Source organism: Perissodus microlepis, unplaced genomic scaffold (assembly GCF_051167445.1).
Source record: "Perissodus microlepis isolate ML-2025 ecotype Zambia unplaced genomic scaffold, ASM5116744v1 scaffold_24, whole genome shotgun sequence".
NCBI lineage: Eukaryota > Metazoa > Chordata > Actinopteri > Cichliformes > Cichlidae > Perissodus > Perissodus microlepis.
Window position 1 is genome coordinate 154178 of NW_028182046.1, and position 25179 is coordinate 179356.

General features: G+C 46.6%; 2 protein-coding genes across 2 annotated transcripts; both read right to left on the reverse strand.

Moving 5' to 3' along the window:
• Positions 1–1105: 1105 nt before the first annotated feature.
• Positions 1106–12793, reverse strand: LOC146360564 (kinesin-like protein KIF1B). Its single transcript, XM_084922749.1, has 5 exons — positions 12685–12793; positions 2279–2393; positions 2045–2178; positions 1894–1955; positions 1106–1797 (listed from the first exon to the last, which is right to left on the reverse strand). Exons 2-5 carry the CDS (start codon positions 2300–2302, stop codon positions 1790–1792), a joined length of 228 nt encoding a protein of 75 aa, XP_084778875.1. The 5' UTR covers positions 2303–2393; positions 12685–12793; the 3' UTR covers positions 1106–1789.
• A 309-nt stretch (positions 12794–13102) lies between these two features.
• On the reverse strand, positions 13103–22945 carry LOC146360565 (kinesin-like protein KIF1B). Its single transcript, XM_084922736.1, has 6 exons — positions 22832–22945; positions 22577–22730; positions 21932–22040; positions 21747–21813; positions 20879–20963; positions 13103–13388 (listed from the first exon to the last, which is right to left on the reverse strand). The coding sequence occupies exons 1-6, from the start codon at positions 22943–22945 to the stop codon at positions 13360–13362; spliced, it is 558 nt and encodes a 185-aa protein (XP_084778862.1). The 3' UTR covers positions 13103–13359.
• Positions 22946–25179: the final 2234 nt, after the last annotated feature.

Here is a 25179-nt window from a genome sequence, read left to right on the forward strand (position 1 = left end):
TTTTTCATCTATATGTAACAGACAGTTGGTACCTCTCCTTCCACGCATTTCATACGACACAGCAGGCAGACTGCTGGTTGGTTGACCAGAGTTTTTCAATACCTTTCTGCATTAACACATCTCGAGAGGCGTAGGCGCCAAAAAGTGAATCCGAAGCCGAATGTAGCAGCTGCAGCACGGCACACAGAGCAAATATTTTCATGGGGTAGTATCAGAAATAAGACCTTTGAATATGTAGTCCCTTTAACTTCTTTCCTTCTATTAAACCATTCATTCATTCTTTTTCCTTACGTCCTTCTAACCTTTTCACTGTGTTTTCTTTGCGTCTTTACAACAAGAGTGTAAAGTTAATAGCAGTAAATGTCAAGGCTTTCTGATTCTCAGTGAGATAGAGCGAGCTAGAGGAGCAGAGAGGGATGTGTTAAATGAGGGTTAACTACCACACTCATCCCAGAACAGACTGCATGTACAAATCAAGTTCTCTCCTTAGTTCGTTTTCATCCTCCTAGTCCTCCTCCTCATCTCCTTGTAACCCTGTTAGTGAGTCAGTATTTTACTGACTCACTAACTGACACTGGCACTATCGGGGGTTTAGAGGCGGCGTATGTACACAGATTGAGGAGGATCTAAGTATGACGTGGATGACAGAGGAAATCGGGCGAGGCTCTCCTGTCAAAGTTCATTCCCACTTTGAGTTTTTGTTTCAGAGACGGTTCAGCCTAATGCAAATTCACTGCGAGAAGAAGAATACCCTATAAATCTATTAGCAGCTATAGTTTAGGTAGCAGAGCGTAAACTAACACGTCACTTGGAGATCACTGTAGATTTTTTCGTCATGGTTTCAAATGTAAGCTGGCTGATTTGGTTCATTTTTGTTTTTTGTTCTAAACTGAGCAAACCTGGTCTTCTCCTGAGGACTGCTGCAGGTGTCACGCGAGCATGTTAATTTAATAAAAAACCAACAGCAAAAAAACCCAGAATAGAATGAAACTCATTTCAGGAGACAAATAAAACCGATAGAGACATTTTCTTTTGTACAGATGATTGGCAAACGGAAAGTTTCTAAAGAGTTGTGCACACACAAGTAGACAACTCCAACATGCTACTTAGTTAGGGGAGTTTGGGAATGACAACCAAGCGGAACAAAATTAGACCCAAACATTGTCATCGAAACGAAAACACAAAAAGCTGAGGGGAGGGAATAGAGAGGAGGAAAGCTGAGCTGGCAGCGGGGTTGCTGGAGGGAAGCGGGGAGGCAAAAGTTCTGTGGAACTTCAACGTTTCAGTCGCATGAAAAGAGACTTAAGCCACAAGTCTACTTACAAGAGAAAACCATCAAGAATCACAATGATGAATAAGTTTTAACACTTGGTATTTTCTGTATTTTCAAAGGCTTTTCAGAAAGGATGGAAGCGGTGGTTTTCCCGCGTACCGCTCCGCCCGATCAGTTCTTCGTCAGGCCGCCGCGCCGCCTCGCCAGCTTAGATCTGCAGGGAGAGTTTTACGTCTATCCTGCCTCCGACGTTTTTCTCACCTTGGTGGCCAGCTCCTTCTCACGATCCACCAGCTCTCCATGTCAGCGGAATCGTAGCCGCTGCTCTCGCTCGGCCTGATGGCGCTTTCAAAGGTGGTGCTTGAGATCTGCAAGGAGATGGAGGTGGACGTGGACAGAGTGCCCCAGCTCACGCTGGGGGACAGAGACTCGCTCAGGGACTTGGTGGTGGGAGCTGTTCCCACGGGAGCCGCCTCTCCCAGCTTCTCTCTCAGCGCCAGAAGGTGACGGGTCTTTTCATCCACCTGGACGAAAGATGGGGACGAATGTGAGGTGGGGAGAAGAGGGGAGGGTTAGTCATGTAAAGTCTGTACTCTAAAAAACCCTTTTTAGAATAGCACTTTGGTCTTTGAGTTGCAGCTGCTCCATCTTCTCTAGCTCCCACTGGTGCTCTAGGATGAGGCTATCTAAGGAAAGAAGGAAACTTTGTAACAGGGCAGATATCTTTGATTGTGAAACAGAGATGGCCACAGTGCAGCAGCCCAGATTTACCAGTCAGGAGTTTTGGAGTATTCAGTCCCAAAGAGGTTCTTGAGAGAACGGGGTGGGGACAACTTGGCGTCTCGGGAGTAAAAGACCATGCAGATGTCTTTGGTGATAATGGCAGGCTGGATGCAATGGTCCAGCTGTAAAGAGGAGATAAAGGGTGTGTGTTAGACACGATGACATCAAGAGACTTAAAAACACGTAAAAAAACAGGTACAACACGGCGGAGCAGCGGCTGACCTCCAGATACGCAGATAAGGTCATGTAGATCTTCTCTCCATAGGGAGTTACGCAGTTGAGCAGGAGGGAGTTGTGCAGGGAGCTGTCCCACACTGCCTCAAAGCGATAGAAAGTGCTGAAAAAGACAGAAAGAGGAAAAGTTAGCTTGACAGCATTATTTTTTATGAAGTCCTACTTGGTGCTAACATTACAGGGTCTCTGTTTACAGCAGTGTGTCATGTTGTTAAAAAAAGGGAGTGACGTGAGCACAGTTCTGACATATCAAGAAGTGAACGCAGTGACTGAAGCGGTGTTCACATTCATCCTTTAATCATGACAAAACGTGAGGAATTGCACTGAGGTTAGACCTTGACAACAGACAAATCAGGAGCCACAGAGTGTCAAGTGTCAGCCGACACCAATCGGGACAATGATAAGAAAGAAATTCATTTACAGACACGTGAAAAAGCAGTTTAAGGATCTGGATCTAGATTATTACACCACATCATCATTATACCTGTGATTCAGCAGCTGATGGAACCAACTTTAGCAGCAAAAACTTGAGGTAATCATTTTTTATTAGTGTTTCACAGCAGTGTGGACGGATTTCTGGCCCATTTGTCTTTACAATGTTTCTTCGGTTCATTAAAGTTTGCAGATATTTATTCATTCACAGCTTTCTTAACGTTCAATCATGTTGAAGTCTCAACTTTGAGCCACTGCAGCACCACTCTGTTGTTGCTTTGCTGCTGCGCTCTGGAGTCACTGACCCAACGATGATCTCTTTGACTCTAGAGTACTTCATGGCTCACTCAGTGACCTGGACACTTTGCAGGTTCTTTGGCAGCAAAAAAGCTCAAATAATCATCACCCGAGCAAAACCGTTGGTATGACCTGTTTGTCTGATATGCCGTGTTTGGTTTTCACCAATGTTGAAGCTGTGCATTAGGGCTTAGGTTTTCAACTTTGCAAACCTAACCCATGCTGCCATGTTGTATTTAGAGGGAAAATGGTTTCTCCTGGAAGCCTTTCCAAACAGGCCATATTTGTTGAGTCTTTTTCTAATTGCACTGCCATGAACTCCAACGTTTAGCATGCTAACTGTGGCCTGTAGAGCCTCAGATGTGTGGGGTGAATTTTCTGGGACGTCCACTCCTGGTAAGATTGGAAACAGTCTTTGAATTTTTTAACTTGCGAATAATCTTTCTTGCTGTAAAATGATGGACTTCAAAGCCTTCCCACATTCGTGGGTATCAACAACTGCTTCTCTAATCCTCACTATGTTACCACTTACCTGAATACGCCACACCAGCAAACTGACAGTAGTGGTTACACTTACTGATGATCTATTGCGTTTTGATTAGCACTTGGCTGATACTGACCCTCTTAACTAATTATGGAAATAGTCTTGGATGTACTTAGTTTTTTAAACACCACATCTGAATTTCGGCTCAGTGTTTGTTAAATAAATAATGACCTGGTATAATGTGTTATGTGTTGTTCATCTGAGGTTGCATTTACCTCATATTAAGACCTACTAAGGACCTGTTTGTTTTTTTTTAATTATGTCCTGATACATAAAACCTGAGAGCTCACATAACTGCATATGCTCAGAATATACAGCACACATGGATACAAATGACTGCCTTGCAGCAGCAATCGTAAGACCATCACTATGAGCTCTATACAAGGTTGCACTGTTCCTGTTATTAACAGCAGGGGGCACTATCAGCCACAGACTGAGAGCCAGATATGCTCTGCTGGTGCCTCATTGGCCTCATTGTTACTGAGGTAAGACTTTATAGTGAGAAACAGCTGAGGGGGAAAACATTGATCTGGAAACATCTGAGTGTTACAGAGGATATACATAGCACTATGGTTCAGTGTCACACAATCACAAACAAATACAGAAAAGTACTAAAAAGGGTGTTGCCTCCAAAGATCGCTTTTACTGGTTTGGAGCTTAGGAGGCTTAATATCGACAGGCATGAATGAAGACAGATCAGAACAGCTGTTTTATCACAGCATCCAGTACCAACACAACCATCCACACTCAAGAGCCTGTTGGCTTCAGAGTCAGCAGCTGAATGTCTAAAATATGAAATGTAATTTTTTGGTCCATCAGCTACAGCTACAGCATGAACTGCTTACAGAGGACGGGCCACTCATCCAAGGCGCAGAACAAAGAAGCGCCGGGGGAACCGCGCTGGCATTAGGAACAGACTGAGACAGCAGGCGCATCGCGCACCACTGCCCAGTGTCCTACTGGCCAACGTACAATCCATGGAGAACAAGCTCGATGACCTAAGAGCAAGGGTCACCTTCCAACGTGACATGAGGGACTGCAACATTCTGTGCTTCACGGAGACATGGCTGACCCCCACCGTGCCGGACCGTGCCGTAACTCCGTCGGATTCATTCTTTGTGCTCCGCGCGGACAGAACGGCAGAGTCGAACAAAACCAAAGGTGGAGGAGTGTGTTTCATGGTAAACAGAAAGTGGTGTGATGCCAGGAGCATTTCTACTCTCTCCAGCGGCTGCTCGCCACATCTGGAGTTCCTGAGCATTAAGTGCCGCCCTTTCTATCTGCCCCGTGAATTCACCTCGGTCATCGCCACGGTGGTCTACATCCCACCCCAAGCGGACACAGGTATGGCTTTGTCCGAATTACATGATGTGCTGAGCTCGCTTCAAAACAAGGACCCGGGCGCAGCCCTCATTGTAGCAGGAGACTTTAATAAAGCGAACCTCAGACAAGTCATGCCAAACTTTTACCAGCATGTCTCGTGTCCAACGAGAGGGGATCGAATTTTGGATCACTGCTACACACCATACAAGCAGGGCTACAAAGCTGTCTCACACCCGGCTTTTGGAAAGTCTGACCACAACGCCATCTTCCTCATTCCCCAGTATAAACAAAACATACGGAGGGAAGACGTAACCACGAGGGAGGTAAAACGGTGGACTGCCCAATCAGAAGCTACGCTACAGGACGCACTCAACGACGTCGACTGGGACATGTTCAGAGCATGCGCAGTCGACATCAACAAGTTTACGGAAGTAGCAGTATGCTTCGTCAATATGCTAGCGGAGGAGATTATCCCCACTGCGAGGGTCACCACATTCCCAAACCAGAAACCGTGGATGGACAGATCGATCCGCACTGCAGTAAACGCCAGGACCGCCTCCTACAACGCGGGTCTCGCCACTGGCGATATGAGCGCCTACAAAGCGGCCTCATACGGCGTGCGGCGCGCGGTGAGAGATGCCAAACGCCGGTACCGGGAGCGTGTGGAATCCCGCTTCCACCAGGGCGACACACGGAGTATGTGGCACGGACTACGCACCATTACGGACTACAAAGCCAGGGACACTGCGCCGATCAACGCCGACTCTGCATTCACCAACGAGCTGAATCAGTTCTACGCCCGTTTCGAGGTTAGCCAGGCGGCTAACGCTATCTACCACCTGAATACCGAGGACAGTGACGTCATCAGCGAGAGACCGGTGACCAGCATCGCGGAGCATGACGTCCGAGCGGCATTGAGGAGAGTGAACACAAGGAAAGCGGCGGGGCCAGACGGCAAACGGAATCGCCGTGTTGCTCCAACTTGCCGTCTGCCCGACTATAAGTTAATCATCCGGTCCATTAATATGTACGCCAGCCGATTCCCATAACCGGCATGCATATGGCCGCTGTCCACGCCGACGTCCACTTTAAAAAGCTGGCAGCAGCAGGAAAAGAAACCTCACAACGGGGACAGACGGTAAAAGCAAGGCAAAGCAAAGCAGCAGCACTTCTGTTAGCGTGGCGTTGCGTAAAACTAAGGCCCACACTTCCTGCAAAGCATAATAAGTAATTACTATAAACGAACAGTAAAAGGCAGCGATCGTAACAAAATTGAATTACGTACCGAGTAGAGCGCGTCATGAAACATGAGCAGAGTGGCTCAAAGGAGGCTTCTACAGCTATGACCTAAAAACAATATCTGTTTACCACCAAGTAAGGTAATGTACACACTACAATGAGTAAACACCTACCAGCCGCGATGGAGGCTTCAGAATGATCTCTGCAACACCAAAGGAAGTCAGGTGACCAAAAAGGAGATCATAGGTAAGAGATACAGGGATGCTCAAATGGCCACTATTTATACTAGCGCCCCCCCAATGCGCCAGGCTGAAAGTGGGCTGAACCAAGGAATAACATTCATCCTGCCACAATCTACCCCTCCTTTTTGCATCGTCGCCCCGACGATGGATTACAAGGACACCCAGGTTAATCCCAAGGCCTAAAAAATGCAGAGACAGCATGCACCCTAAGCTCAGAAATAGAGTTTGCAGCCCCTGGTGCCACCTCCCCTGTTGGTCTTGGGAGATGATGGATGTTTGAATGCTGGCCAGCCGTGGACCGTGTTGTTCTTCGCACCACCATATTTCTTGTATCAGAGCTCATAGTGGGAACAGGAAGAGAGCAAGATGGAACTGGTGCTGCCCTCGGGGTCGCTGTACAAGTGGCTGGAACGGCGGAAAGCCGGTCTTCTGGTGAGAGCAACAACTCAGAGCTACTTGGAATCACTGCCACTGGGCTATAAGATGGTAAAACATTTACTTGAGGAGCTCCTACGCTCAGGAATAGCAGGTCACTTTCACTTGATGAGTCATGTTCTGAAGATGGCATTTCCGGGCCATGTGGACTACTGCTCGGAGCAGGCCCTTCTGATGGTGTAGCTGCTATTACCACAGCCTTCAACAATGTACGATGAACATGCTTCACACTGCTAGGATCATCTGCAGGTGCAATGGTATATACTGCCCCACCTCCTTTAGGTGCCTTCAGGATCCTATATACCGCTGGTTTCCATCGATCTTGGATTTTACATCTCCCTCTTCCACTCAAATCACGCAGGAACACCAACTGCCCGTCATTCAATGGTGCCTCTTTCACCTTTTTATCATGGTGCCTCTTCCTGCGGTCGGCAGCCAGTTGCAGTCGTTCCTTGGCTCCTTCATGTACAACCTGTAGCCGAGCTTTATGCTCCTGAATCCACTCGTGCACATCTCCACTGATGGGATCCGGTACTCTGCCCAACAGAAAGTCCACTGGCAACCTGGGTTCTTGCCCAAACATCAATAAAAATGGAGTTTCCCCAGTAGCCTGATGGGGAGTGGTGTTGTAGCAATAGAGTAACTGGGGCAAACATACATTCCAGTCCCTTTTCCTGGATACTGGCAGGGTCCGCAACAAATTGTGCAAAGTCCTATTAAAGCGTTCGCACTGACCATTTCCAGCCGGATGATAAGGAGTAGTATGGGACTTCTCAATACCATAAAACTTGCAGAGCTGCTGGATCAGGGAGCTTTCAAAGTTCAATTCAATTCAATTCAATTTTATTTATATAGCGCCAAATCACAACAAAAGTCGCCTCAAGGCGCTTCATAGATACAGAGAAAAACCCAACAATCATATGACCCCCTATGAGCAAGCACTTTGGCGACAGTGGGAAGGAAAAACTCCCTTTTAACAGGAAGAAACCTCCGGCAGAACCAGGCTCAGGGAGGGGCGGCCATCTGCTGCGACCGGTTGGGGTGAGAGAAGGAAGACAGGATAAAAGACATGCTGTGGAAGAGAGACAGAGGTTAATAACAGATATGATTCAATGCAGAGAGGTCTATTAATACATAGTGAGTGAGAAAGGTGACTGGAAAGGAAAAACTCAATGCATCATGGGAATCCCCCGGCAGCCTACGTCTATTGCAGCATAACTAAGGGAGGATTCAGGGTAACCTGGTCCAGCCCTAACTATATGCTTTAGCAAAAAGGAAAGTTTTAAGCCTAATCTTAAAAGTAGAGATAGTTTCTGTCTCCCGAATCCAAACTGGAAGCTGGTTCCACAGAAGAGGGGCCTGAAAACTGAAGGCTCTGCCTCCCATTCTACTTTTAAATACTCTAGGAACAACAAGTAGGCCTGCAGAGCGAGAGCGAAGTGCTCTAATAGGGTGATATGGTACTACAAGGTCATTAAGATAAGATGGGGCCTGATTATTTAAGACCTTGTATGTGAGGAGCAGGATTTTGAATTCAATTCTGGACTTAACAGGAAGCCAATGAAGGGAAGCCAAAACAGGAGAAATATGCTCTCTCCTTCTAGTCCCTGTCAGTACTCTTGCTGCAGCATTTTGGATTAGCTGAAGGCTTTTCAGTGAGTTTTTTGGACATCCTGATAATAATGAATTACAGTAGTCCAGCCTGGAAGTAATAAATGCATGAACTAGTTTTTCAGCGTCACTCTGAGACAGGATATTTCTAATTTTAGAGATGTTGCGCAAAGTTACGACCCTGATCAGAATGAATACGCGCAGGTACACCAAACTTCGAGAACCACTCTGTTACGAGAACCTGGGCCACTGTAGCAGCACATTGGTCACGAGTGGGGACAGCCAATGTATACTTGCTGAAAACATCAGTCATTACCAAGACGTTCTCCAGCCCATTCCGGGAAGGTTCAAGCAGGGTGTAATCAATAGCCAAGATTTCATTTGGTCGAGAAGCCAACAAATGTCCCATGAAACTTTGAGCTGCTGGTTGGGTGTCTTTTGCAACTTGGCAACGTTCACATCTCTGACACCAGCGAGCTACCTCAGCAGACATACCTGGCCAGTAGCACCGTGAGCGGAGAAGCGCTAGGGTCCTTTCCACACCTTGATGGCCGTGCTCCTGATGAACATGAGTCAGCACCTGCTCCATTAGTGCACTAGGCAGCAAAAGCTGAAGTACCACCTCGGCACCGTCAGGGCGATGAACCTGACGTAGGAACAGGGAACCTGAAAATGAACCTTGTCGTAGCAGCACCAGAACAGGTGGGGCAAGTTGCTGCCGCTCCTCGAAGCTAGGTCGCTGCTTCCGTCTCCAGAACACCAGGATCTCTTTTATCACTGGATCGACCTGTTGGAGGGCATGAAGATCAGGAGTAGTGAGATGGGGCAAAACTGTAATGGCAGCTTGGGATACCTCAGCTGGTCCCAGCTGCAAGGCTTGTTGAAGAGGTTCAGGCAAGGCTGTACCAGGAACCATGGCTTTAATTTCCTGAGGATCGGGTGGATGCTGGCGAGATAAAGCGTCTGCATTCTTATTACTCCTTCCTGACCTGTACTTTAAGTCGAAGTCAAACGAAGCAAGCTGAGCTGCCCAGCGCTGTTCAGTAGCCCCAAGTTTAGCAGAAGACAAATGACTAAGAGGATTGTTGTCAGTGTAAACAATACACTTGTGGCCCAACAAGTACTCTCTAAACTTCTCAGTCATGGCCCACTTAAGTGCCAAAAACTCCAGCTTCATTGAGCTATAATTTAGCATATTGCGCTCAGTAGGCCTCAAACCCCGACTGGCATAGGCTATTGGCCTCACCTTACCTCCCTGCTCCTGGGAGAGCACTGCTCCTAGGCCGCCATGACTGGCATCCACTTCTAAAATAAAAGGCAAAGAGAAATCTGCATAAGCGAGCACTGGTGCTGTGGTCAGTTTAGTCTTTAATGCCTCAAAACTTTGAGCACATTCTGTAGTCCAGTTCTCCATTACACCATGCTCTGACCTCTTCTTTGATTTTCTGCCTCCCCACTCTGCCACCAGTCTATGCAGAGGTGCCGCCAACTTGGCAAAACCCTCTACAAAACGGCGATAATAGCTGGCAAACCCAAGAAAGGACCGCAGTTCTGAAACAGTCTTAGGAGGCTGCCAGTTAGCCACCACTTCAACCTTGCTAGGGTCCGTGGAGACACCCTGATCGGAGATGACGTGGCCCAAGTAGCGAACCTCCCGCTGGAAAAAGGCACATTTGGCAAGCTTTGCTTTCAAACCCTCCTGCTGAAGCCGACCTAGCACCACATCCAGCCGCTCAAGATGTTGCTGTACTGTTGATGAGAAGATTACAATGTCATCAAGATAGAGAAGCAGAGACTGGCACTGTTGATCACCGAAAAGGCGTTGCATTAGTCTCTGGAAGGTGCTAGGGGCATTACAGAGCCCAAATGGCATTCGGTTCCACTCAAATAGGCCAAAAGGAGTACAGAAGGCAGTCTTGGGCCTATCCTCTTCCGTAACTGGGACCTGATTGTAGCCACTGGCTAAATCCATGGTGGAAAACCAACGGGCACCAGTCAGCGCATCTAGGGATTCCTCAATGCGCGGCAGGGGGAAGGCATCTTTCCTTGTCTTGTTGTTCAATTGCCGATAATCAACACACATGCGTGGGCTGCCATCCTTTTTCTTAACGAGCACAATGGGAGAAGCATAGGGGCTGCTACTCTCTCTAATCACCTTAGCCCCTAGTAACTGGTTAATATGCTCTTTCACAACCTCATACTCTGAAGGGGGGATGCGCCTATAACGCTGCCGCACGGGGATATCATCTAAGAGCGGAATGTCATGGGAGATCAAGTTAGTGCAACCCAAATCAGTGTCATGAGCAGAAAAGACCGCGCTGTATTTCTTAAGGAGAGACCTCACCTGTCCCTGTTCCTCGGCTGACAGTTTAGACAAATCAATTCCTTCCATCTGATCCTGCACACTAGGCGTGGCGGTGTGAGATGCCATTGTTGCTATGTTATGGGGTATTTCTGTCACACCAGCAGGCAAACTGACAACGTGAACATCCTCCAGGGTCCCCATAATGGTCCTGGGATGAAGCAAAACCGCTGTGGTCCCTACATTAACAACTGGTATGTATGCAGTACCTCTAACCACTCGAACCAATGCAGGGGACGCTAAGAGTCCAGCAGGCAAATTAACATCATTGGGTTCAAATAACACGGTGGCACCTGAATATTGCTCAGAACAGGTGGCGGCCACTATTTTCATTACACCACCCGGAATGCAACATGCTCGCTTACCTCTCACTCTCACATGGCCAGACAAATCCGGTGGGGCTCTTGTACTAACATCATGACACTTTTGCAGCGCATGCACAAGGGGTTTAGGGGCCTCTGTGACAGAGCCTAAACTAAACAATGCTTCACCATGTTGCCCAAAAAGCTCGTGGTAACACTTCCGAATCACATTCATCCCCAATACACCTGGAACCGTAGAAGGTCCTGCACCTGGCGGATCATTAACGATCAACACGCCACACTGTGGAATAAACTTACCAAAGAGCTCTACACCTAGCTCTATATAGCCAAGGTAGGGAATAGACAAACCATTAGCCGCTTTAAGCTGCAACCAATGACAAGCTTGGAGATGTTCTTGACCCCAGGACTCAAAATGCTGGCGGAAAAAGCTTTCAGTAATGGTAGACACCATGGACCCTGTATCAACCAAACAAGGTACTTTTATACCGCCCATGTCCACATCTATATGTGGACAGGATGAAACTAATTCGGAGACTGCCTCTGGACCATTGGAAACAACCCTTGAGCCAATAGACACCCCACCCGAACTGTGGCTCGGCAGTACGGAGGGTGCTAGTTTTCCGAGGCCGTATTTAAAGGAGAGTGCCTGCGATTATGCGGAGGGGCCCGAGAAGGAGGCCGGGAACGAAGAACACGTTCCCCATCACATTCCCGAGCAAAATGTCCAGGTTGCTGACAACGCCTGCATATAATGGAATCGCTCTGTCCTGAGCGAGACATTCGATGGGGGCCCTGCAATCGAGCAATGCTCTGAGTGAGCTGATTAAGTTGCTCCTGCTGGCGCTTTAACAAGTCCTTCATCTCACTCATCTCAGACAGATGGGTGGACTGGGCTATTCCTGAAGGACCGCTATGGACCCCATACTGAATGCCATAGACAGAAGGGACAGAACTACTTCTATGTCTAACGCCACTAGGCAACCCTTCACGTTCCCACCTAATAGCTTCCCCTCTAATTTCTAGCAATGTCAGGGTTGGCTGCCTCCTTACTAGCTTCTTTAACTCCCGCCGCAACGTACTGTCCAAGACCTGTTCAACAAATTGATCTCTTAGTAAAACATCAGCATTGGGCATGCCATTAGGGGCACTCGATTTAACTTTTTCCATAAGACCCAAGAGGGCAAGGGAAAACTCTTGCAGTGTCTCACCTTCCTGCTGTTTTCTAGAGAAGAAAGCTTCCTGCAATGCTACATAGGAGTCTGAACAGCCATAAAGTTCTTGCAATATAGTGATGATCTTAGCGGGATCAGTCCTCTCTACACTAGAGCGATATTTGATCTCCTCACGTGCTTCCCCTTCCAGGTGGTCAAACAGGAAAAATGCTTTATCAGCCAAAGACAAATGACGTGCCCTAGCACAAACTTCTATTTCCTCCAACCATTCATTCAACCCTATACCTGATTTTCCTCTAAACATAGGGCATTTTCTGTCACGGGGCACAAAAACTAGTCTCTCTGCTACAGGGACACTAGCAGTTGGGGGGTTAACAGATGATGCAGTTGAAGTAGAAGGTGTAGCACTTGTACCTGACCCAACAGCCCTCTCCTGACGCAGCCTCTCATTGTCTGCTTTTAGCTGCGCAATCAAGTCCCTGAGTTCCTGTAACTCTTCCTCCATCTCTGTAACACAGATGTGGAATCCAACACCAAAGTAGCTGCTGCTTTGCTTTTATCCTGTACAAAATGAATTAAAAAAAAACAAAAAAAACACTTTACGTTACACCAGATAATAAAAAAAAATAAAAAAGGAACACACGTCTCTGTTTTTAAAGAGTATATCCTGTCGACAAACGCCAAGTTTGTGGCAGCACGAGGTGAGAATAAAGTAAATACTCTTCACAGTTTAAGACAACGCCACTCTGGGAATTTCACCCAGAGAATACTGGAAGTAACACTAATCACCAAGGAGGCAGTTAGGTTTGTTATACTCAGTACAGAGATGAGGTTCAATGATAAAACAAGTTGACAATTTATTAAAAATTATTTAAAACACCGTATAAAAGCACAATCATAAATATCCATGTACAAATATGCTTAAAAAGGTATTCAGAGCTGAGGCTTACCAGTGGAGGGGCAGGGATGCCACGCACAAACTCCAAAAAAAGAAAACACACCAAGACACAAGTGCAACACAAAATCACACACACTAATAAACTAAACAAGGCAGGTGTGTACACTCAAGGATCCCACCACCAAGGCACCCTAGTCTCCTCCACGTCGGCACTCCGCATCTGAATAAAAGAACAAAGAAAATTTTAATATATTACAACAAAACTAATGTAGCGCTGGGGGATAACCCAACTGCAGGACCACACTGGTGATCTGCAGCTAGAAAAAGGGCCTCCCACCAGTGGCGTAACAAAAATCAAAACTACAAATCAAAACAACAGAAAACATACAATCGGGATAAAACTTTAAAATCTGGAGCAAACGGAATCGCCGTGTTGCTCCAACTTGCCGTCTGCCCGACTATAAGTTAATCATCCGGTCCATTAATATGTACGCCAGCCGATTCCCATAACCGGCATGCATATGGCCGCTGTCCACGCCGACGTCCACTTTAAAAAGCTGGCAGCAGCAGGAAAAGAAACCTCACAACGGGGACAGACGGTAAAAGCAAGGCAAAGCAAAGCAGCAGCACTTCTGTTAGCGTGGCGTTGCGTAAAACTAAGGCCCACACTTCCTGCAAAGCATAATAAGTAATTACTATAAACGAACAGTAAAAGGCAGCGATCGTAACAAAATTGAATTACGTACCGAGTAGAGCGCGTCATGAAACATGAGCAGAGTGGCTCAAAGGAGGCTTCTACAGCTATGACCTAAAAACAATATCTGTTTACCACCAAGTAAGGTAATGTACACACTACAATGAGTAAACACCTACCAGCCGCGATGGAGGCTTCAGAATGATCTCTGCAACACCAAAGGAAGTCAGGTGACCAAAAAGGAGATCATAGGTAAGAGATACAGGGATGCTCAAATGGCCACTATTTATACTAGCGCCCCCCAATGCGCCAGGCTGAAAGTGGGCTGAACCAAGGAATAACATTCATCCTGCCACATTAGCTTGACAGCATTATTTTTTATGAAGTCCTACTTGGTGCTAACATTACAGGGTCTCTGTTTACAGCAGTGTGTCATGTTGTTAAAAAAAGTGAGTGACGTGAGCACAGTTCTGACATATCAAGAAGTGAACGCAGTGACTGAAGCGGTGTTCACATTCATCCTTTAATCATGACAAAACGTGAGGAATTGCACTGAGGTTAGACCTTGACAACAGACAAATCAGGAGCCACAGAGTGTCAAGTGTCAGCCGACACCAATCGGGACAATGATAAGAAAGAAATTCATTTACAGACACGTGAAAAAGCAGTTTAAGGATCTGGATCTAGATTATTACACCACATCATCATTATACCTGTGATTCAGCAGCTGATGGAACCAACTTTAGCAGCAAAAACTTGAGGTAATCATTTTTTATTAGTGTTTCACAGCAGTGTGGACGGATTTCTGGCCCATTTGTCTTTACAATGTTTCTTCGGTTCATTAAAGTTTGCAGATATTTATTCATTCACAGCTTTCTTAACGTTCAATCATGTTGAAGTCTCAACTTTGAGCCACTGCAGCACCACTCTGTTGTTGCTTTGCTGCTGCGCTCTGGAGTCACTGACCCAACGATGAGCTCTTTGACTCTAGAGTACTTCATGGCTCACTCAGTGACCTGGACACTTTGCAGGTTCTTTGGCAGCAAAAAAGCTCAAATAATCATCACCCGAGCAAAACCGTTGGTATGACCTGTTTGTCTGATATGCCGTGTTTGGTTTTCACCAATGTTGAAGCTGTGCATTAGGGTTTAGGTTTTCAACTTTGCAAACCTAACCCATGCTGCCATGTTGTATTTAGAGGGAAAATGGTTTCTCCTGGAAGCCTTTCCAAACAGGCCATATTTGTTGAGTCTTTTTCTAATTGCACTGCCATGAACTCCAACATTTAGCATGCTAACTGTGGCCTGTAGAGCCTCAGATGTGTGGGGTGAATTTTCTGGGACGTCCACTCCTGGTAAGATTGGAAACAGTCTTTGAATTTTTTAACTTGTGTAGCCAGATGGGCTACTCGCCTTTTTTTTTTCTCTCTCTCTCTCCTGCGCTCGTTCTCTTCGCTGCACAACTAGGTTAATTGGGAACCCACCTGCATATTGATTGCAGGATGGCGTTAGCCCTTATAAAGCTAAGCCGGTGTTTTTGTTGGATCATTCCTCCCGTGCATTCAGCGCAAAGCAGCAGTAAATGCTGGCACATTGCGACGGACTGATCAGCAAGAGCAGATCATATGACAGCTACAGGTATGCTCTCGCTTAACCTTAGATTCCCTCCGAGTACTGGAATTTGTGTTAATATAGTTTTTGCGGCCTCCTTTTATTCCTTTTATCCATTTTTCTTAAATATATTTCCTGGGGGTGAAATTCCCCTAGGTGGCGTTGTCATTTTATTATTTCTTTTTATCTAACCCCGCCGACCACTTGGTCACATACTTGGCGTTGGTCGACAGGATGCACATTTGAGGTAGACGTTTGGTCTTGTAAATTGTTTTATTTTTTTTTTTTGCAAAGATCAGTTTACCTGTTTGAAGGCTCTATTTGTTTTAGAGTGTGATTATAGACAAGACAGCAGTATCCAGGTAGGAGGAAGAGTAATAGGATTTTAGCACCTTGCTGATTTAATTTTACTTTTTTTTGGTCAAAATTTATTATGGAGGAAGAATTGCAGCAACTTAGAGACTTGGTAGCGCAGTTAAAGGCAGATAATGAGCAATTGCGCCGGGATGGGGGCGCTGTGCTCGAGTCTGGTGGTGGTGCCGCGTCATCCTCCTTCGCACCAGCTGGTTGCATACCAAATGTTGGTAGCCAGGCCGCCGTTACAGAGCGTTTGGTGGTGGTGCCTAGGGACCGTAAATGTCCCATGTTCAATGGCAGAACGGGCATCAATATAGCTGAATGGGTCGAAGAGGTTCAAGCATGCATGCGTGCCCGGCACCTGTCTGTTGCTGATCAAGCTTTCTTTATTTTTGACCATTTAGAGGGAGAAGCAAGGGAGGAGATCAAATTTCGCCCTAATTTAGAGCGAGGGGATCCTGCTCGGGTGTTGACCATTTTAAAGGAACTGTATGGCAATGCGCAGTCCTATGTCACTCTGCAGCAGGCTTTCTTTTTGAGGAGACAGCGGGAGGGAGAGACTTTGCAGGAGTTTTCCTTAGCGCTAATGGCTCTGATGGAGCAAGTAAAACAAAGTGCACCTGATGGTATGCGTAACGCAGAGGTGTTGCTCCGAGACCAGTTTGTAGAACATGTTGTTGACAGTGCTCTCCGCAGAGAGCTTAAACAATACGTTCGCCGTATGCCTACTGCCACCTTGTTAGAGGTGCGCGGGGAAGCAATTAGATGGGAAAGAGAAGGGTTTTCAGGCGGTGTTCGCGACCGTGGCTATTCTCACCCATCGGCATATGGTTTCCAGTGTGGAGTGCACACTAGCCCTAGGTTCGCTCCTGTTGGTACACCCGAGTCCGAGTGGCGTGAGCTAAAGGAACTCCTAAAGCGCCAACAAGAGCAGTTAAATCAGCTCACTGAGACAGTGGTTTCTTTACAGAACCCCCGAAGAAGTGTTCGGCCTTCACAGGCTGGCTCGGTGATTTGTTGCCGGTGTCAGCAGCCAGGACACTTTGCTAGGGAGTGCACTGGGGAGCGGGCTTTATGCCGCACCAGAGCAGGTTCTGATTCAGGCCCTCCCTATACCGCAGTTGGCAATCATCTTCCCGCTACCCAGTCGGAAAACTAAAGCCCTCTGAGCTGCAGAGTCACAGTTCAGGTGGGGAGTTCACTGGCTCACAGAAGGATAGGATTGGCAGGCTAATTTCATCGTGTCCAAAGATGGATGTGCTGATTAGTGGGGTAACTGTCCCTTGTTTGGTGGATACTGGGTCCATGGTTTCCACCATCACAGAAAGTTTCTTTTTGGCACATTTTGCCCCTTGGGGACAAGAACGCCTTCAGTCATGCCATTGGTTACAGCTTCGGGCTGCCAATGGGCTTGCCATCCCTTACATTGGCTATTTGGAGCTCAGTGTACTCCTGTGTGGCAAGGAAATGCCCTCTTGTGGGATCCTTATAGTGAAGGACCCTCCTGGGGCTACGCCCTCTGTCCCTGGCATCTTAGGAATGAATGTAATCCGCCGCTGTTATCAAGAACTGTTTGGGGCTTTCGGTGGCTCCTTGTTTAATTCTCCTTCTGTGTCACAGGCACCGAGACCAGTTTTGGAGGCCTTACATCAGTGTCACCAGTCTGCAGCCCAAGCCCCAGAAGACCCGGTCGGTACCGTTAAGGTACAGGGCCCGCGGGCTGTGCGGATACCTGGTGGCGTCATGCAGCTGGTGGCTACCACCTGTTTTCAGCAGTTGTCAGGTCAGGCTGTGCTTTTTGAGCCTTCTGAGTCCGGGTTGCCAGTTGGGTTGCTGGCCTCTCCATGTTTGGTCCAGGTGGATAAGGGCGTTGCCTACATCCCAGTCACCAATGTGGGGACAGCTGAAGCTGTTCTCCACCCGCGGACCCGTTTGGGAGTGATAAGCAAAGCTACTGTTGTTAGCCTCCCTGCTGGTGTTAGCGAGGAACACTCTTTTCCCGTTGCCGTTTCCTCCCATACAACCAGCAGCCCTGCTCAAGAGATGGTGGATACGATTGACCTGTCTGCTCTCGCTGAGTCAGAGCAACATGAGGTACGGTTACTTTTGCAGAAGTACCGCTCTGTTTTCTCCACTTATGAGGGAGACTTGGGCTGCACAAACCTCATTTCGCACGACATACCGCTGCTCGATGACGCACCTGTCCGGCAGAGGTACAGGCGAATTCCTCCTTCTGATTATGAGGCTGTCAGGGCCCATATCAACCAGCTACTGGAGGCCCAGGTAATTAGGGAGAGTAGCAGTCCTTATGCCTCTCCCATCGTGTTGGTCCGCAAGAAGGATGGAAGCCTCCGAGTTTGGTGATGCAACAGCTATGCGAGTTGTATCGGGTAGCCAAGTCCCGTACAACCCCTTACCACCCAGCGGGTAATGGGCAGTGCGAACGGTTTAACAGAACCCTCCATAACCTCCTCCGGACCCTGCCATCATCTCGGAAACGTGACTGGGCTGCATGCTTACCGCATGTGCTCTTTTGCTATAATAGCACACCGCATCAGGGCACTGGAGAGTCACCGTTTTTCTTGATGTTTGGCAGGGATCCTAGGCTGCCTATTGATTTCCTTCTAGGCCGCGTTCAGGACCCAGTGCCTGGAGAGGTACAGGACTGGGTGGCCGAGCACCAAGCCAGGTTAATGGTGGCTTTTGAGGGAGCTCGGGCACGGTTGTCGCTGGCCGCTGACCGTCGCAAGGAGCGGCATGACCAGAGAGTCCACCCTGTTCCTTTAAAGGTCGGTCAGCTGGTGTATCTTCGAGATCACAGCGCCCGGGGCCGGCACAAGATCCAGGACCTTTGGAGCTCTGTGGTCTATCAGGTGTTGAGGGCACCCCAAGAGAACGGGGCTGTTTATACCATCGCCCCTGTGGGAGACTTGGAGAAGGTTCGACATGTCCATCGTGACATGTTGAAGGCACAGGTCAGCCTAGGGCCTCCTACACCTGGTCCACAGGTTCCACCCCCACCTGTGCCTGCTGACTCAGAGCAGACCTCTCTGAGTGACGACGAGTTGTGGCTCCTTGTCCCTGAGGTACCCTCACACCCTGTAGCACCTGTGGTGTCACTTCCCGATGCCTCTAGAGTTCCATCGGTGGAGCTCAGGTCTACTCCCAGTGTGATTGTAGCACCCTCGACCTCTGCTCCCCCAGGTTCTTCCTCAGGCTCTGTTGAACAGTCTGAGGTGAGTGGGCCACACTTGCGGAGAACAGCACGTTCGACAGCTGGTCAGCACTCAAATGTTCATCACTTGCCACGTCCTGTTGAATCTGCGCCAGTCGCTAATGCTCAGCTTGCCGTATTCAGGCCATGGTGTTAGGTTCCTTAAGTTGTCGGGGCGCCAATACAAAAAGGGGGGGTAGATGTAGCCAGATGGGCTACTCGCCTTTTTTTTTTCTCTCTCTCTCTCTCCTGCGCTCGTTCTCTTCGCTGCACAACTAGGTTAATTGGGAACCCACCTGCATATTGATTGCAGGATGGCGTTAGCCCTTATAAAGCTAAGCCGGTGTTTTTGTTGGATCATTCCTCCCGTGCATTCAGAGCAAAGCAGCAGTAAATGCTGGCACATTGCGACGGACTGATCAGCAAGAGCAGATCATATGACAGCTACAGGTATGCTCTCGCTTAACCTTAGATTCCCTCCGAGTACTGGAATTTGTGTTAATATAGTTTTTGCGGCCTCCTTTTATTCCTTTTATCCATTTTTCTTAAATATATTTCCTGGGGGTGAAATTCCCCTAGGTGGCGTTGTCATTTTATTATTTCTTTTTATCTAACCCCGCCGACCACTTGGTCACACTTGCGAATAATCTTTCTTGCTGTAAAATGATGGACTTCAAAGCCTTCCCACATTCGTGGGTATCAACAACTGCTTCTCTAATCCTCACTATGTTACCACTTACCTGAATACGCCACACCAGCAAACTGACAGTAGTGGTTACACTTACTGATGATCTATTGCATTTGATTAGCACTTGGCTGATACTGACCCTCTTAACTAATTATGGAAATAGTCTTGGATGTACTTAGTTTTTTAAACACCACATCTGAATTTCGGCTCAGTGTTGGTTAAATAAATAATGACCTGGTATAATGTGTTATGTGTTGTTCATCTGAGGTTGCATTTACCTCATATTAAGACCTACTAAGGACCTGATTGTTTTTTTTAAATGATGTCCTGATACATAAAACCTGAGAGCTCACATAACTGCATATGCTCAGAATATACAGCACACATGGATACAAATGACTGCCTTGCAGCAGCAATCGTAAGACCATCACTATGAGCTCTATACAAGGTTGCACTGTTCCTGTTATTAACAGCAGGGGGCACTATCAGCCACAGACTGAGAGCCAGATATGCTCTGCTGGTGCCTCATTGGCCTCATTGTTACTGAGGTAAGACTTTATAGTGAGAAACAGCTGAGGGGGGAAACATTGATCTGGAAACATCTGAGTGTTACAAAGGATATACATAGCACTATGGTTCAGTGTCACACAATCACAAACAAATACAGAAAAGTACTAAAAAGGGTGTTGCCTCCAAAGATCGCTTTTACTGGTTTGGAGCTTAGGAGGCTTAATATCGACAGGCATGAATGAAGACAGATCAGAACAGCTGTTTTATCACAGCATCCAGTACCAACACAACCATCCACACTCAAGAGCCTGTTGGCTTCAGAGTCAGCAGCTGAATGTCTAAAATATGAAATGTAATTTTTTGGTCCATCAGCTACAGCTACAGCATGAACTGCTTAAAGTGAGAAGCAGCCTAAAGCCCGACAGATTCATCTTTCCAGACTGAAAATATCTCAGAGTGAACCGAGTGGTGCGTTTTCAGTGTGATCTCACAAAGTCAAATCCCTTTAATGATGTTCTGTCCTGTCTTCCTCTATCAAAAGCACACAAACACTATAAAACATTGTTTCTGTGCTTTGGGTTTGTTGTTTTCTACACAGAGGTATAGTACGACTAAACCCTAAAGGTAGGCTGCTCACCTACAACCAGCTCACGAATATTTTTCCAATGGAGCTCGCTGCCCTTCTCGTGGATGAGGGTCACTGTGATCCTCTGCTGGATCCCCTGCAGCAAACATAACAGGAGTTCAGGATCACAGTGAGCACAGCTAGAGCAACATTACGCTTTAAAAGAAGAGATTCAACTGTGTACAAAGGAAGCAGTTACCACTGTGTGAGTAATAAGAAAACAACATTGTTGGGTCTGTGTTTCCACAAGCCCCGCTAATTCTAGAGACTTATTCATCATGAAGAAAACAAGACAGTCGATCGATCAATCACTTGCACAAGGGAGGCCTGTGTCCACCACGAAAATGACCTCGACGACGACCTCCCTTGCTGCCCTTTTTATTGAGACACAGTTCACACAAAACACGTCAGAACAAAGCCACGCCCAGACAAGGCATTGTATGAATATGTGTGAACTTCTGTATTTAAGTAAGAATGTGTGTGTGTTTGTGTGTGTGTGTGTGTGTGTGTGTGTGTGTGTGTGTGTGTGTGTGTGTGTGTGTGTGTGTGTGTGTGTTCTCCTGCTGATCAAAGGGTCATATAGCATAAAAGCAGGAGGAACATCCTTGGTCATAAAGAGGGTAGTCTCCCCCACACCCTAAATGGTTCACCCTAGATAACACAGTGAAGCCATACAAAGGGGAGGAAGTTTACCAACATCAAACAGACCTTCACAAGGATGTTCCTGTGATTAAAAACACTACTGCCCCCCATCCAGATTCTCGAGAATCTGGGGAGGGGAGGACAGAAAGAATTCCTTAAAACAATCTACAAATGGTAAACATAAAAATGACAAACATTTAACAATTCACTCTAACAAACATGTGCACCAATCCTGTACCTGGTGCAGCAGGTAGGTACCATGGCAGAGCAGGCCTCCACTGTGATCCACGATGGCTGGGATGTACCTGTGCATGGAGGGAGGAGGTGACACAACATCCCAAATGATAATATTCTTCGTGGAGATAATTTTTATGGTTCCTTTAAAGCTTGTGCGTGAATATAACACTCCAGGTGGATACTCACTCTCCAGTGGGCTCCAGCTCGCTGATCTCAAACCAGACCAGCAGGTCGTACTTGCTGACACACTGACCCAGGTTGGATTTGGTGATGGTGTTCAATTTGGAGGCTGCAACTGGCACACACACACACACACACACACACACACACACACACAGAAGCTCAACGTTATCAAGCTGGAATTTGTCTGCATTTAAGAGAAGATGAATAAAAGTGAGGAGTATTTACTACATTCTTTGGGTGACTAAATGGAGGATGGATAGGTGACGTGAAAACACTACCAGTGGCAGCACCCTGCTGTCTCACACATCGGGATCACGGTCCTGTTGAAACGGGCTAATCGCTAAAGCTCACAGTTGCATTCGTCTATACTCAATATGATAGAGAGGAATGTTATTACACTTGAAAACTGCTCTATTCACGTCTTCTTTGGTGTGAATGATATGTCATTGACCCTGAAGTTGTCTCCTCAGGACAGTTTATAAGCAACGGATGGGAATAGGATAGTACTTCCTGGATGCTGTTGGAGGACTGTTGACATAATAAAAATACATTTTATTTATATATGCATATAAAATTAGCCAATGTGATTAGAATACAATCGTTTACACATTTCTAACAAAATCTGCTGCATTAAATATGAATTATCACTGCATGACTGGATCTGCTGTTTGACCCCCACCAACCTGTTCACGTCCTGGCCATGGAGGTGCAGCGAGTGCTGCTGGTAGTGGCCGAACACTTCAAACACGACGGGCTTGCTCTTGATGTGCTCAATAAAAGACTTTGTAACTTTGACAGAAATCTGTTCCAACAGATAAAAAAAAGGGTTTGACAAACTGAGTTGGAATAAAATCGTTGAAGCACAGTTAGTGTGTGTAGGTGCAGATGTGTGTGTGCACCCACATTCTGGACGTGGTAAAAGCCCGGAGGAGCTCCTTTGCCAGTGTTTTTCAGAGGCTTGGTGGAAAAAGCCTCATTGTGACGGTGCAAGAAACTGAGGGGTTCATTCTGGTTCATCACATTGGTGATCACAGCACCACAGGGAACTGTGCTGTCCCCTCTTCTCTTCACCCTGTACACCTCTGACGTCTGCTACAACTCTGAATCTCAGACGTTTGTGGACGACACAGCCATCATGGGGTGTATCTAGGATGACCAGGAAGAGGAGTACAGGAGTCTGGTGAGAAACGTCATTACATGAAGTCACACAAACCACCTGCAACTCAACACTTCAAAGACCAAGCAACTGGTTGTGGACTTCGGGAGGTCCAGACCGGGTCCACTGACAGTTCAGATAGAGAGAGAGGAGGTGGAGGTGGAGGTGGTCAACAAGTACAAGTACCTCGGGCTGTGGGTGGACAACAAACTGGACTGGTCATGCAACACACAGCACCTGTATAAAAAAGGCCAAAGCAGACTGTACTTCCTCAGCAGACTGAGGTCTTTCAACATCTGCAGGAAACTCCTGAGGTTGCCGGAGGACTATTCTATGCTGTGGTGTGCTGGGGAAGCAGCACTGTGGTTGGCATGAAGCTGGACACTCTGGTGACAGTGGCAGAGAAGAGGACATTAAAGAAAATGCGGGACATTATGGACAATGCTGGGCATCCTCTGCATATGTTCATAAACAACCAAAGGAGTCTGCTCAGCGACAGGTTGGTCTAGGACCAACAGACTTAAAAACTCCTTTGTCCCACACGCCATCAAACTGGTTAATTCCTCGCTGGAGGGGAGAGGGAGGGGAAACAGGAGGACAAAGGAGGGCAGGAACAACTAAGCTGTAGTGTTGTCTCACTGTGCAACAGACTTTAGCTGTCTTCATCTCATTAATGAGTACATTTCACTATTATTCCTATTATATATTCTGTATTTATAAATGTGTATATGTGCTATATTTTTCTGCTTATGCTCATACTCTCATTCCCCTTTACTTGATATTCTAACTCTGTAATATGCAACTTCTGTCAGTGTTCTGATACTGGAAACTGAATTTCCCGGAGGAACCACCCGAGGGATTAATAACGTTCTATCTAATCTACATCGACAACAGAAAAAGAAAATCTGCTGCTTGCAACAGCATTGTGTTAGAAGCATTTTTACTGGAGTGAATGCATTTAACTGTACTTGCATCATCTGTTAAAAGTACTTATATATTGCAATAAGACTGCAAAAAGCAAAGGGGACTGAATTCTATAGTATGTGGTATGTGTATAAGGTGACACATGTATGCAGTTTCCTGCCATTAGTGTAATGTAAACTTGGAATCATCACATATCTACAGGTATTTGTACTGAATGAAATGAGCTGTGGTGATTAAAAGCATCAGCAAAAGCATACTTACTAGTGGCCTTTTCTTCTTAGGTCTGGATCTTGATGCTTCTGGGACTGAAGATCACAGCCAAGTCACCAGTTTCATAAACAATAAACAAACAAAAAGCAAATAAACAAAACACTTTCAGAGATCGCACAACTTTTGTTTTCATCTTCATATGATAATGTTCCTTGAATCGAATCTACCATACACTACCATACACACTCTACTACAGTGTATCAAACTATTCTAAATACTTCCACAAACAATGACATACCCATCTTTGTCTTTTTGTGGCTTTCACCAAAAACTCTCCCCCTGGTGGATCCTGTGTTGACGTATGTGATTTTAGGAGAAAAACAAAAACAAAATCATTTTAAATGGTTACATTAAATGTAATAATATCAACATTCAATAGATTTGACTGTACATGTATCAACTGGTGTAAAATACATGTTCCTTGATCCTTGGTCAGGCAACATAAATTACTGTTGTTTCAGCCATCAGGTACTCCTCTAAAATTCAGCCTGGACTCCAAATATAAAGCATACAATACATACAAACATACAAATCACCTTTGCTGGTCTTGTTGCCTGCGTGCTCCACTTGCCCCTCTGAAGTGCTCAGTGGGTCATCCTGTCCCTTGTTGAGCTCAATCTTCTCCATCACATTCCTCACTTCCTCCACCTGCGTGGTCCTCACCTCCCGTGGCTCCATAATCGTTGCCTCCTCCTGGTTGTTGATCATTCGAGTTAGTTTACACAATGGGTCAAACTTTGAACTTTATCCTGCTTTACGCCTCCTGGTTTGTAGCAGACTAAGTATATATGACGTATGAAAGGGAACAGAGTGGAGTTAAAGTGTGAGGGTGAAGGAGAAGATGTTGTGACTCAGTGATGATGATGATGATGACCAAACGTCAGTCTACTGGAAGTGCAAA

Coding starts and splice junctions, on each gene's coding strand:
- LOC146360565 (XM_084922736.1), bottom strand. CDS start 22,945: ATGAACCAGAATGAACCCCTCAGTTTCTTGCACCGTCACAATGAGGCT. Junction 22,731..22,831: donor GCTTTTACCACGTCCAGAAT/GTGGGTGCACAC, acceptor CTGTTGGAACAG/ATTTCTGTCAAAGTTACAAA. Junction 22,041..22,576: donor ACAGCAGATCCAGTCATGCA/GTGATAATTCAT, acceptor TGTGTGTGCCAG/TTGCAGCCTCCAAATTGAAC.
- LOC146360564 (XM_084922749.1), bottom strand. CDS start 2,302: ATGACCTTATCTGCGTATCTGGAG. Junction 2,179..2,278: donor CCTTATCTGCGTATCTGGAG/GTCAGCCGCTGC, acceptor TCCTCTTTACAG/CTGGACCATTGCATCCAGCC. Junction 1,956..2,044: donor TACTCCAAAACTCCTGACTG/GTAAATCTGGGC, acceptor TTCCTTAGATAG/CCTCATCCTAGAGCACCAGT.